We start from the raw sequence: 13,375 nt of genomic DNA on the forward strand, positions 1-13,375 counted from the left end.
TATACAGTAGCATTAGAATTAACAATACGAGTGCTTTACATTTTAATTCACTGTTAAATCAAATCCCGCGTTTGGCGTGTGATGACGTTTTTCAGTATTTCATCGAAGCTTTTTCTTAACACAACAAAAGTAGCAGCCAATTTATAAAAATACAAATAAATCAATTTGTTATGAATTTATATATGTATATATATATATATTGTACACACATACTACATGAACAGAATTTTTTTATTATTTCCTAGGTTCTAAGGGGAAAATGCTTCGTATAATTTGATGTTAAATGTTTTTTTTTATTATTATTATTTAAAGTTCAACAAAATCTAGATTTTTAAACTTTTAAAATCATCGTTTAATTAAAGACTCACGCAGATATTTGGTGAACATTACATTATTGCTTACAGTAGTAACAATTTGTAAGGGGAATAACGTGGCTCGTGTGAGTGTATGTTCAAGCTCGGTCACGAGGACACATGGATGGTGACGTCACTCGCTCTGCCCGGGGAACAATCAGAGGCAGCGCGAGCTTCTCTTGAATGGATTGTTGTGTCGGTGAATAACTTTGCTTTTGGTTTCTACCCATTAGCCCACCGCTCACATTTTCTGCAGTTTTTCTTCTAATATTCGCGCGTCCAAAGTGCACTAAATGGTTAATGAAGCACTTAACACCACTCGGAAAAGTGTTAGCAACAAACCCCTGAGGTCTGTGTGTGCGGCTTAACTTTTGCAAAGTGGGTAAGTGCAGAAATCTAAACACTCTTTTCCCGTGTATTTTTCCTTTCAATTTCAGGATATTTCCATTTGAATTCTGCTGAACTTTGGAAGTTTCAGACTTCACGCTACTGAAAAAAATAGCTGTAATTTCGCTTCAGTGTTACATCTACATGCCAATGTTGTTTACAATCATCATTCCTGTCAGTTATATTTGGACACAGTATTTTGCCATTGTTCATCAGAGCAGCGCGGGGTCAGTCCTGTTTGCTTTTCTTATCTTGTTGAAGTCTCTCTGAACACTCCGTCCAAACTTTTAACTTTCCCTTGGAGACTCAGGAAGATCCAAGAATATCAGTGACCCCGGTATATGTGTATTTATGGAGCTCTCAGTGTCTGGACTCTTGACACAATTGACACAGTTAACTCTCCAAGTTTAGGAAACACAAAATGCTCTGACAATGTAAACTTCGCATAGTGACCACACTTTAGATTCAGTACTTGGGGCCACTGTAACTTGATCCACCTCTGTGCATTGCCTCCAAGACCTTGGTCCTAGTTTTGCCATTAATAACAGTACTGACCTCATCCTTAGTTTCCACCGTATTAAGCGAAAGTTTGCTTTGGAGTGTATGTACGGACTAACTAAAGTTTGATTTTATTCAGGTATCCTGGGATCTGTTGGAATCTGAATGGACTAATATGAAGAGCCTGAAGGCAAAGTTTAGGAAGAGTGATGTAAGTATGACTTAGTGTATTTTTCAGCTGGTTTGGGAATGTTGTGTTGGTCTTGTACACTTATATTGAGAATAGTCCAATAAGTCATAGATGAAATAAGATGATAATTTAACAACTTATCGTATGATGTTTATAATTCATGTATTTTCATTCATTTGGAATCTGAGGTCTAGTTTCATAATGGACTTGTGTGAATGTTCTAGACTGAGGTGAATGACTCAGAATCAGACTTGTCTGCAGCTTTATTATGATAACTGAGTCATAACTGGGAGTATGATTTTAAGGCTGAGAATTTCTGCACTCCCAAAGAAAGAAAGAAAAGAAAAAAAACAAGCCTCAGAGGAGCTTCCTGCCACCAAATGTGATTCAGCAATCATTCCTAAGCTTGTAAAAGATCTTCATCGGTCTCAGGGAGAAGTATTGGAATGTACTTGAACAAAACGTTATTGCTTATAATTGCATGATTTGGCTTGCCAAATCATTGCCACTTGGGCTGAGTCAGCAGAGAGAGATTACTGTGAAGCTGAGTTTTAATATACTTTCTGCCAGCACATGGTCTCAGTGGCTTTTTGAACATTTGCATGGAATGTTGCTAAGAGCGAGCCTGCCATAGCCACATTCACAGCTCATAATATTGATGTTTCTCCTTGTATGGTGGCAGAGATGTGCTTTACTGTTTTTCTTTACTAAATGGTGGGTGTTTGCTTGCACAACAATGTGATTGCCTAGTAACAAAACTTTTTTACAAAAATCCATAGGTAGGTTCATAGAAAGAGTTTCAGACAAATGAGATGAACATATCGTCACCTTGGAATTATAAGGTTATTTCTGCATTCTGAATAGTTTAGAGTAGGGATGCAATGATACCATTTTTTTCAGAACCTATCCGATCCGTGTCTGCTGATACCAATCCAATCTGATACCAGCACTAAATACAATCTACTACATACAGACAACTTAATTTTAATGAAAAATAATGAATGAAACCAGGAGCACCTTGCTCAAGGGCACCTAAGTCGTGATATTGCCGGCCCGGGACTTGAACCCACAACTGTAGGGAGTCATGCTCTCTAACCACTAGGCCACGACTCCCCCCATTATTAATAATCTTTGATTGCGCAGAAAAGTATTATAATGCAGGCTCCAGGCTGCGCAGCCCTCCGAGTCCACATAGAAAAGTTAGCACAACAAACAAGCTGCTCGGCTCATGTTCATCTTCAGTTCTTTATTTACTGCAGTTCAGTCAGTGTACTGTCTGAATAAATGAATTATGAATCAGATTGGATTGATCTCATCTGGAACGTGCACAGCAGTTAATTAGTTTCCTTAACCACATTAATTACAACCTTCAACATGATGATATAATTTTACTCTTCCCATAAAACTTAAGTCAACAAAAAAGGTAGATTAATAGCATCAAAGTGTTGTTAATGAAATTATGGATTCCCCTTAAGTTAGTGCATCAATTATGAAAAGAATTAGATGTGTCCATTGCTGAGGTTAAAGTGGTTGAGGAGGGAGGTAGGGTTGTCTGGCTGGTGATAAGGCTTGCTGTGTTTTGTGGAATTACCTCATCAGTAAGATATGGCTGCCAGGGGATTTAGAAACCGGGTCTCTGCCATGTGAGGGTAAAACACACAACCCTTTATTACATTGTATAACCTCAAATGTCAGACTATTACATTTTACATTTATGCATTAAGCAGATGCATTTTAGTGCATTCAGGCTATAATTTCTTTTTTATCCCTATATCCTGTGCAATTTTTTTTTTTTGGGTTGAATCAGACTGTATGTGATTTCACAGGTCCTGTTGAAGTTTTGGTAGTCAAACCCCATCCCCACCAGAGTTTAACTTTATTTGCTTGGTTGGAGCAGACTGTCCAGAAGCTAATTCCTTTCTTTCCTCTATCGTATAATGACACATTTCACAGTTGGTCACAGCTTAAAGGGGTCATATGATGCGATTTCAAGTTATCCTTTATCTATGGAACGTTACAAGCTGTTAGTGAATAGTTTTGATCCCTAAAGTTTCAAAGACTAAAGTCTTAAACGCAAAGAAATATTCTTAATAAAAGTTTAGACTCGTCCATGACCTCCGCATCACAGTATGGCAAGGGGAGTAAGATTTCCATACCACGCTTGAGGCATTCAGCCAATCACAACACACTGGATAGCTGGCCAATCAGGGCACACCTTGCTTTTCAGACCCATGAGCTTTGTAATAAAAAACTGCACGTTTCAGAAAAGTAGGGCATAGAGAAACAATAATGTATTTTTTTTTTTTACCTTAAACTGCATAAACACATTTCATTGCACCAAATACACAAAATAAAGTTATTTTTTAGCAACATCATATGACCCCTTTAATTCAAACCTTTAAGGGAGTGGATGATGGTCTACTCTAGGCTGCCCATGTAACAGTTCCGCAGCCTTTCCAAGAGTAGGTTGCTTTATAAATAGCATCTTCTATTGACAGTGCCAGGTGTGTATTAATTTCATGTCTTTGGTCGTGCCATCCAAACATTGAAATGATTGCAATAAATAACATAGGTAAAAGTGAGCTTATTTGGACTTTTCTGGTCATTTTAATCTATTTAAACAGCAGACCCCAATACCATTTCTGTTTTCAGTTCAGCTTTCAATTGACTAATCCGATGTTTACAGCTCTCATCCATTTGGCCCAGGACCAATCAGACGAAGCCCCAGATGACCACTCAGAGTAGAGAATGCCAAGTATCCGCACTAAGAAGGTGGTTTCTGTTTTAGCCTAGACCCTGCTGCCTGGCTCTTAAAGATTTGCAAATCTAGCCCGAGTAATCCCCTCTCCCTTTAACCTCAGCCCAGACCTTCTGGTCTACATATTACATACTCTGGCCTAATACAGCTATCCCAGATTCCAGTTGTCATTTGCCTTGTTTTCCCTGTGTGTAGCTAGTTGTGGATTGATAATGTTGCAGCACTGATAGTACAAGATGGCTCATCTGTATCTCCCCAGTGACTTAAGACATTCTGTGAGCCTAGTTAGTTAGGTTTAGTCATGAGTCATCTCAGTAACAGTGGTTGGTGGTGAAGTAATGACAGGCTTTCCAGGTTGAGAAATTAGCCGTCAGGATGAGTTAAACATGTCTGGCTCTCTAAATTGGCTTCAGACTACTAACTGTTAATATCATTGTTAGTATCCCAGATAAGTCTTTGTGTTATAGGGCTGGACCGTAATATTAGATTTTTAGAATATTCTTTCGGTGAGTTGGCATTCGATTTAAAATTTTGAGGTTTGAATATTATTATTATTATTATTATTATTATTATTATTATTATTATTATTTTCTCGAATACTTGGCATCCCCAGCGAATATAAATCGCCCATGAGTGAACATCATGTTTCAGTTCATCTGGAAGAGAAGACAAAAATGTCAAGACCTCAGCTGTGTGGAAGCACTTTAAATCGAGTGAGGACAAGACAAAGGCAGTGTGCTAAATATGTGATTTAAAACTGGCCTATCACAACATTGCATCAAGTTATAAAAATCACCTATTTTCTATAAGTAGTACACCTAATATATTGTTGGTCTAAAAAAAAAAACTGCTTTTATCCGGCATGTTAATCAGTAATTTTACTCATGATAAAAACGTGCACTTAATTTGCTTGTAAAATACTTGCGGAAAAAACAGTCTGTGTGTCTGTTTGCATTTTTATTATGTCGAGAACCGTTCATCCAATAGACTTGTGGCGGGTGTGTTGCTGCGGACCCAAGGGAGTGAAGAGTCACATTTTGGTGCAATATGGACATGCAACACCTTCAGAATGAATAAACTACAGAACAGTGTGAGCCAGAAGCGGCATACCTCACGCAGGCAGGGCTTATATGCTTTGAAATAGTTTTAATATAGACAAATTATTATTAGGCTGACATGACAAAGTAACCATTGAAAATCATTAGAAATTTGTTTCAGTACATCATAAATAGAACACAGCAGCAGTTTACTGTCCAGAATTTGTCAGCCGTGCACACCGCATCCAGTGTAGAAACATAATAGGTTCTATTGTATTTTGTCATGCCATGCTGCTCGCGTCCAGTGTAGACATGGTGTTAAGAAGAACATGTTCAGCCCTCTCCCTCCGAAGCTTCGAATATTCGGTATTGATTACTACAGAAGCTTTGAAGCTCAAAAAATTAATATTCAGACCAGCCCTAATGTGTGCGTGTTGATTTATTACAACAGTGCAATATTTCAATTGTTCTTCGTTTTGTTTTTTTGTACGTTATCTTAAGACAGAAGTAGACTGTGGTTGTCACCTGGTGAAAATAGTAGGGCTGTTAATTTAATGAAATAAAAGGACATAAAATTCTAATAAAATTATGGCAGAAAAAATGTCACCACTTTAAATAAACAACTGCTACCTTCACCATAGAAAATAATTCCCTCAAATACATGGCATAATGTGAAACTTTTCTATATGATACAAAAACTGCATCTGCATGTCAGTGGATGTATGTCACAAGTGGGGGTATATTTGTATGCACTTTATTTTAGAGTATTACTGCAGTGGTGAGTGAGCTGTACATAAGAGAGCACTGTTGTTCTATAATTGAATCAGCGACTGTTGACAACCACAGCAAACATGCAGTTAAGCTATAATGAGTAGCAGTGTCACCTCCAGAATTATGTCGCTCTAAATAAAGTAATATTATGTAATTCATTTCATTTGGGGCTAATTTATTAATAAAAGGAATTGTAAAGTTTCATACTTTTGCAGACAATCCTCACTGATCTCTAATCACTACCAATCCAGATTTCCGGACTTTCAGTCTTCATGCCCTCTAAACTCTACTTTCTACAACTTCTTCCAACTCTTTGTTTCATCTCTTTTCAGAGGCAAATTATCTCTAGAGTTCCTCCAAGAATTTTGGCATGGACGTAATTCAAGTTCAAGGGATTAAAAAGCACATTCTTTCTGAGCGGATGAGTCTGGTGGAATCTGATAATGGATGCGCAAAGTTAGGTACAGAAGGTCTATTTTAAGTCTTGTTCGCAGAACCTGAAACAGGTCACGTGGTTTTTGACTTTTTAATCCTCATATCTATTCAGACCAATGTAAACTACCCCACACTGTTCAAAAGTTTAAGCAGTTGCAGATGTAGTTTAATAGAAAAGATTCCTTGTTTTTCGCTATTGGTTCATGTGGTTGGCATTAAAATACTGGAAGTCATAGCACAATTATTTCCCAGAGCTACAGATACTTGCCCCTCATATGACTTCAGTCTGCTTCAGATTGGACCTGGACAACATCTTTGGGATATGTTTAGAGGTTAATCCACAGATGAACCACTTCTATAGTAACTGGCAAAACAGATACGGTTACTAAAATCTATGAACTTCCACAGTATTGGATAAACAAAGGGAGGCATTTGTACACCATGTAATAAAGGTTTCCCACAAAAAGACTCTTTACTTTTTATTGAAGAGGCGGTTGGTTATACGAGTCGAGTGTGCTTTAAGTGAGATGGGGGATGGTTCAAAAACCAGGTTTTAAGAACATCTCAATATGCTTGAAAACAAGCTTTAGGGAATAACAATGTGGCTTTAACAGCTGTTGTTTATCTGGACATGCCATTTGAGTGAATCTGTACCAATGATTTTCTCTCAGACGTCTCAGTAGGTCTATCTGGATGTCTTTTGTACAGTGAAGCACAACAAAGATTTGCATTCAGACCATGCTAATGGTAAAGCCCTGAACGAATATCCAGAGCCTTCCGTTTCAACCCCTCAAGCTCTTCCTTATTCACTGGGGTTTTATCAATATGCCACATGGCAGAAAATCTAATAATGAGATTAAGAGGGAGATTATGACTTTAGTGTACTTTCACCCTCCTGAACTGGCATCAATGGCTGGCTGGACAAATATTAAAGCTTTTATATTTCATTCACATCATCTTTCAGATTTCAGAGAAAGCAGGTTTAATGTTATTTTTGAACTAGTGGGTTTTGAGAATTATATTTTTTTCCACGGTGTTACCTCTATAGGGTTTTTTTTTTTTTTTTATGGTTTAAGTTTCATCTTTGATAAATATCAATGAATATTTTTTTTTACTCTGTAGCACTGGTTAGGAGCACCCACCAAAAATTAATGAGCACCAAAACTCCAAATTATATCTTAACAGATATCATCTTTACATTCTTAATTTTAATACAGATTTTAGATTAGGGGTTAGGGTTAGGGTTGGCTGTCAATCGATTATTTTGATAATCGATTAGTTGGCCAATTTTTTTTTTCTCTCTTCTTTCAATTAATCTAATTAAAACCCCTATTTCAATTTTACAAAATTTGACAAAAACACACTACTCCACATTCTGCCCAATGTCCTTAAAACAAACCTGCCAACTGAATGCTATGAAAACATACAGTGCTTAATAATTTATTATCATATCATATCGCAACCACAGTATCGTGATACGTATTGTTTCGCCAGATTCTTGGCAATAAAAAGACCTAAATTAATGGCTGCTGAAAATTCAGCTTTGTCATCATAGAGATAAATAAAATTGTAAAACATGTTTAAATAGAAAACTTTCTTTAATAACTTTGCATGCTAGTGAGTGCAACCGTAGAGTTTTTTGGTATCTGGGTGTAGGCCTAAGTGTGAAAGCCTAGGATAAGTGCAAAAGTTCAACAAAGAGCAATAAACAGCGTGAAAGAGGAGAGAGCGTTGGAAAATTGCCATTTTCCTGCATGCACTTTCAACTTTTAATCTTACTTCAAGCATATGTGGACATTGAAGCTTTTTTTGTTTGTTTCGTGTCATTATCTATCATGTAATAATAATAATATGAGAGTGATTCTGAGGCTTAAACGTTCTCGCACAGGAATGTGCTTTTTTGTCTTGTGAATCCAATAAAGAGAAATGGTCCAAATGTTAGCATTGTGAGTGTAATCGTTCAAATGGAGAACACGGCTAGTGCAAGGCTTGATCAGAGACGTGTGTGATAACAGGTCATAGTAGAGTCTGTTCTCAAGGTGATCGGCTGCTGATTTCATATTTGAGAAGCCATTAGTTTAAAAGCCAATGACTGGTTCACATGGCCTGACGTGATAAATGACAATTTGATCCAGGTGGCTTATGTACAGGTACAGGCGGTATGAATACATTGTTACACTTCTTTTGCATGAAAAGGCTCATGTTTGATTTAGCATTAGGGCCTAGCGAACTGAAAATACTTAGCATGACATGTCAAGTACAATTTGTCAAAAGTTTGCAACATGCCTACATGGTTTTGCCGGTGGGCTAGGAAGTTAAATGATCTCCCATATATTTTACTGAAGGGAGGTATATCAGTGTATGAGCACTTTAAAGACAGAGATGGTAAATTGTGCTAGAGAAATATGCTTGATGTTTTTTGATTCTTAACTTCTAAATGAAATTGCCATGTTCTTTCCTACTTAGTTAATTGCATATATTTGTGAGCAGACAACACAAATTCAACTTGAAAACCATTTGATCTAAACAACTTGTCTTGCCTCTGGCTCTAAAAATTGCATGGTTGAAGAGGACCTTTATCAGATGAAAGTTAAATGCTTACACTGAGCGATGGGCGGAGGTTATGTTTGTGCCATACATCCCTGTTCTCCAGTGGTTATTTAGTCCCGACAGGCCCTTCTGAGATAATATTAAGTGTTTCCTGTTTTTTCAAAGGCCCCCCATGACAAAAAAAGAGAGATCTCCAGGCTGTTGCTAGTTGTTTAAAGTTTCTATTGGAAGTTTATGTAGATTTTCACATCCTTTTATTGCTAAAGTCTAATGTACTTTATTTCATTACCACTTTTACAAAATTTCTCAATTTCTAGTACTACACAAAAGAGAAATCAATTGTCTATGTGTATTTGAGAAACCTGGGAACGCCAGGAGGCTAATTCAGACCGTTTCTTTAAAATTTGTCATCTGTTTCTTTTACAAATTATCTTCATTTTGTTTTATGAGTCAACTTTAAATAGCATCGGCTGATTGCAGATAGTAGGCCAAAGTCCCAAAAAACAGCTCCCAAAAATAGTGCTGGTTTACTGTGGCTCGTGTAATGTTACACTGCATTTTAAAAATAGTGACAGATTTAAGCAGTGGCCTCTGCGTTTCGCTGGCTGACCTCTGCGGTCTGATTTTAGCTTACTGCCTCGACTACATTTAGAGTAATTGCATTCCAGTTCATTCAGAACTCTTCAAGTTTTTAGTATCTGTGGACTTCTCCAAATGATTTCCTGCATTGATAACTTCAGAGGGGGTATTCAAGCAGTTGATCTGATTTGCTGTTCAACATTAGGCATTGTTTCACTGTTATGCACAGCTACAAAGGCTAGATCTGTCTGCATTTGAATCTCAGCTGCGAATAAGCCCTTGTTAGGAAACAGTTTTGTCTGTTCCTGTGGTGAGGTTTCAGAAGAACTGGAAGGAAGTAATGTGATTCATGCTGCAGGCGTTTCATTCCTTTTGAGATGCTTGTAAATGTGGAGCTCGTAGCCTTATGGTTAGAAATTCTGACTTGTACTCCAAAGGTTGCAAGTTCGAGTCTCGGGCAGAGGGGAATTGTAAGTGGGTGGAGTGAATGTACAGCACTCTCACCCACCTTCAATACCACGACTGAGATGGCCTTGAGCGAGGCACTTGAACCCCAAACTGCTTCCCAGGGTCAGCAGCATAAATGACTGCCCACTGCTCTGGGTGTGTGTTCACAGTGTGTGTGTGTTCACTGCTATGTATGTGCACTTTGGATGGGTTAAATGCAGAGCACGAATTCTGAGTATGGGTCACCATACTTGGCTGTGTGTCATGTCACTTTCACTTTCAAAGGGTTGTTAAGCAATACCACAATGCAATGATACAGTATATGAGTAATTGCAGTGCTTCCCAGTTTGTGACAAATACATAAATTTGGTGACATTGGATCATTCTTTCTTGCTGGAAGTTTGGAGGAGGCATATCTTTTATTCCCCTTTTAGTCATACTAAGAGCAGCTTCTCTGATTGATCTAAACTCTTCTGTCCTTCTCTTCTCAACCTCTCTTTGAGTGTGTAAAAGATCTTTCAACATGCTCTCTCATTTGTCCAAAGGCTAGTAATTCATGTTCTTTCTGTTTGATTCATAAGTATACATTTTTCAAAGGTCATGGGTAAAGACAAATGAGAGAAGCTGTCCGATTTCCATTAGGGTCTGCTAAAGAGAGGAAAAACTGTTGTTTGCCAATAATCATTAACTTGAACTGTTTACTCATTTAAAACAATGACAAAGTTTATTTCCAGTTCACAGACATTTGTTAACTAAGACCAGATTTGCTCCATCTATTAAAGAGGAAAATTAAATGATGAACAGCTCCCATAGCCCTTGTTTCTGAGCTGATGAAATCACTTCATGGGAACTCTTACTAAACCACACATTTTTGTTTGCTACCATAAGTCCCTTGTTACTGCAATTGTTCAAGTCTTTATCATATAAGCTAGACCCAGTGTGGCACAAAAATCTGAGGCCACCAGTGAAATGGTTTCATTGTTGCTGTTATTGTTTTTGCAGTGAATTATTATTTTTTTCATTACAAATTATTAGAACTGGGTTTACTATAGGGCTGTGAAAAAATAAATCGAATACGATTTTCATGCACATCTCGTCAGTAGAGTAAAGCCGCATCAGTCCAAAAAAAAAAGTCATGATGAGGAAAAAAAAAACATATAAGTCGCACTGGACTATAAGTCGCATTTATTTAGACCCAAGAACCAAGAGAAAACATTACCGTCTACAGCCACGAGAGGGCCTCTCGTGGATGTAGACGGTAATGTTTTCTATTAGTTCATTTCTCTTGGTTCCTGTCAAATTAATTTTGATAAATAAGTCGCCCCTGACTATAAGTCGCAGGACCAGCCAAACTATGAAAAAAAAGTGTGACTTTAAGTCTGGAAAATACGTCAAATGCTGCTCCATCTAATAGCAGTTGCTGGAGATTAACTACTAATCACAGAAGTGGTTTTACTGAGGATTTTTTGCACAGCCCTAGTTTGCAATCTACCTTTTTGATGGATTTTTTTAATTATCTTTTAATCTTTGTTTTCTGAACTAAACTTCACTAAACATTATTTGTAATATGCCTCTCTAATCCAATAATTGCATTGAGCTTTGTGCTTTGTTACTTGTGAAATATAAATCATATATTGTCAAAAGCTGATTTTGCAGTACTTCCATCTAAAAACTGTGTGCATGTTTTCAAATGTTTTATCCATTTTTATTTTCTAGGCCCATGAATGGAACAAGAATGATGAGCGTCTCCTCAGTGCAGTAGAGCATGGAGAAGCAGATAAAGTCACCTCCCTCCTGTCGAAGAAAGGAACCTGTCCCACCAAGCTTGACAGCGAGGGCAAGTCTGCGTGAGTACTGAACTGATATTGCTCTCATTCCCATTTGACTGCTCTAATTGTGGCTTCAGCAGTGTTTTGAGAGTATTTCTAGACTATATCTTCTGAACTTGTACAAATGAATTTGTATGAGTGTTTACACTCCAACTAAAGGAGAGATATGAGCTGTGCTTTTTTTGCATCCATTCATCAGAGTGTTTATTTAGCTGTAGAAATGATAATTTAAACCCCAGTCAACATTCTTTCATTGCCTTTACATCAGACTTCATTTTCCCTTATTTACCGTAGCAGGAACACAGATGTTTCTTTATGCAACTCATCCAGTTTTAAAATCTTGCATGACACACATTGGAACCAACAATGACTTAAACACTTGAAATCCTGTAAAAAATTAAATCAGAGTTTAGCTTTTCTGATTTTTTTATTAAGCGACTTTGTGTCGTTTTGCTTAGAAGTGATCGGAAGGACACATAAATATATGCTAGACTAGTTAAAGAAGTTTGAATGCTTTGTTTCTTTGTTTTGGCAGAGATAAATAGTAATTACATGCTTGTGTCTACATTTTAGTGATAAATATATATGTTTTGTGATGATGTGGATGGATTTATTGTGTTTGTGAGAATAACAGGAAATTAAAATCCATCACAAAGCACTATGTTCAATATGTTTGGTTTTTTCATATGCAGAGCTCAGTACTGTCCGTTTCTGTCTGGTTGCTTGGGCATTTATAGTGTTCTGAATGACTTCATAAATATAGAGACTAGAGGCTTTAATATAAATTCACAACAAAAACACTCAGATGTATAGAATCATATTGTGATGAAAATGTGCACAGTGATTTTGACCACAATATTAGCATGAGTTAGTCTGTAAGACTGTATGATGTAATGCATGAGAATAAAACTCTCCATTATTAATTATTAACATACCTTGAAAGCTTCAGTTACTAAGAAAGCATTAGCAACATTCCTACGAACAGTACTGCAGAGGTGAATGAGTTACAGTGAATACAGAAAGAAGAGCTTGCTCTCTTCACTCTGTATAATGAACTCAGACACTGCTGACCTGAATGAGTCTCCAGTGTCCTGTGTTACGATGGCTCGAGCTGAAGCTCGCTCATAGGCTCACAATAAATGCTTATCTGCCCGTTTGAGGAGTTCATTGTGTTTGAGTGCTTGCGCTCCAGAGGGTTCACGAATCACAAGCCAAAGAGAGACACTTGCAGAATTTCCAAACTGTCACAGTGGTCATGGAGATATAATTTCCTGATAATGAAGAGTCGATCACAAGACCCTATGTGATTAGGTAATCATTTGCTCATGTTATTTACCTTGAAAAGGACTGTGAGAGCTCTGTCTTAATCATATTTATTACAAAAACACAAGACAAATGCTGTGTTACCACTACTTTTCAGGGTTAAAAGAAACAGAATCTCCTCTCTACCTTGTGGAGAATGCAGAGCGACTGAACATTCAATTGACTAAACATTTAATCAAATTTAAGAATGCCAGTGATCTAGCAATGTTCCCTCTAAT

The 13,375-nt window shown here is 37.3% G+C and overlaps 1 protein-coding gene across 3 annotated transcripts in view; it reads left to right on the forward strand.

Annotated features, from left to right (window-relative positions):
* Positions 1 to 477: 477 nt before the first annotated feature.
* LOC113064207 (ankycorbin-like) overlaps positions 478 to 13,375 on the forward strand; it is a 30,578-nt gene continuing 17,680 nt past the window's right edge. The window contains exons 1-3 of one of the 3 annotated variants that reach the window (XM_026234843.1): positions 478 to 735; positions 1,378 to 1,449; positions 11,722 to 11,852. In XM_026234843.1, coding sequence (XP_026090628.1) covers positions 1,414 to 1,449; positions 11,722 to 11,852 — 167 coding nt within the window. In that variant the 5' untranslated portion in view covers positions 478 to 735; positions 1,378 to 1,413. The remainder of the gene's footprint in view (positions 736 to 1,377; positions 1,450 to 11,721; positions 11,853 to 13,375) is intronic. The other 2 variants (XM_026234842.1, XM_026234840.1) reach the window with 2 other exon arrangements.

The sequence above is a fragment of the Carassius auratus genome, chromosome 46 (assembly GCF_003368295.1).
Source record: "Carassius auratus strain Wakin chromosome 46, ASM336829v1, whole genome shotgun sequence".
Taxonomy (NCBI): domain Eukaryota; kingdom Metazoa; phylum Chordata; class Actinopteri; order Cypriniformes; family Cyprinidae; genus Carassius; species Carassius auratus.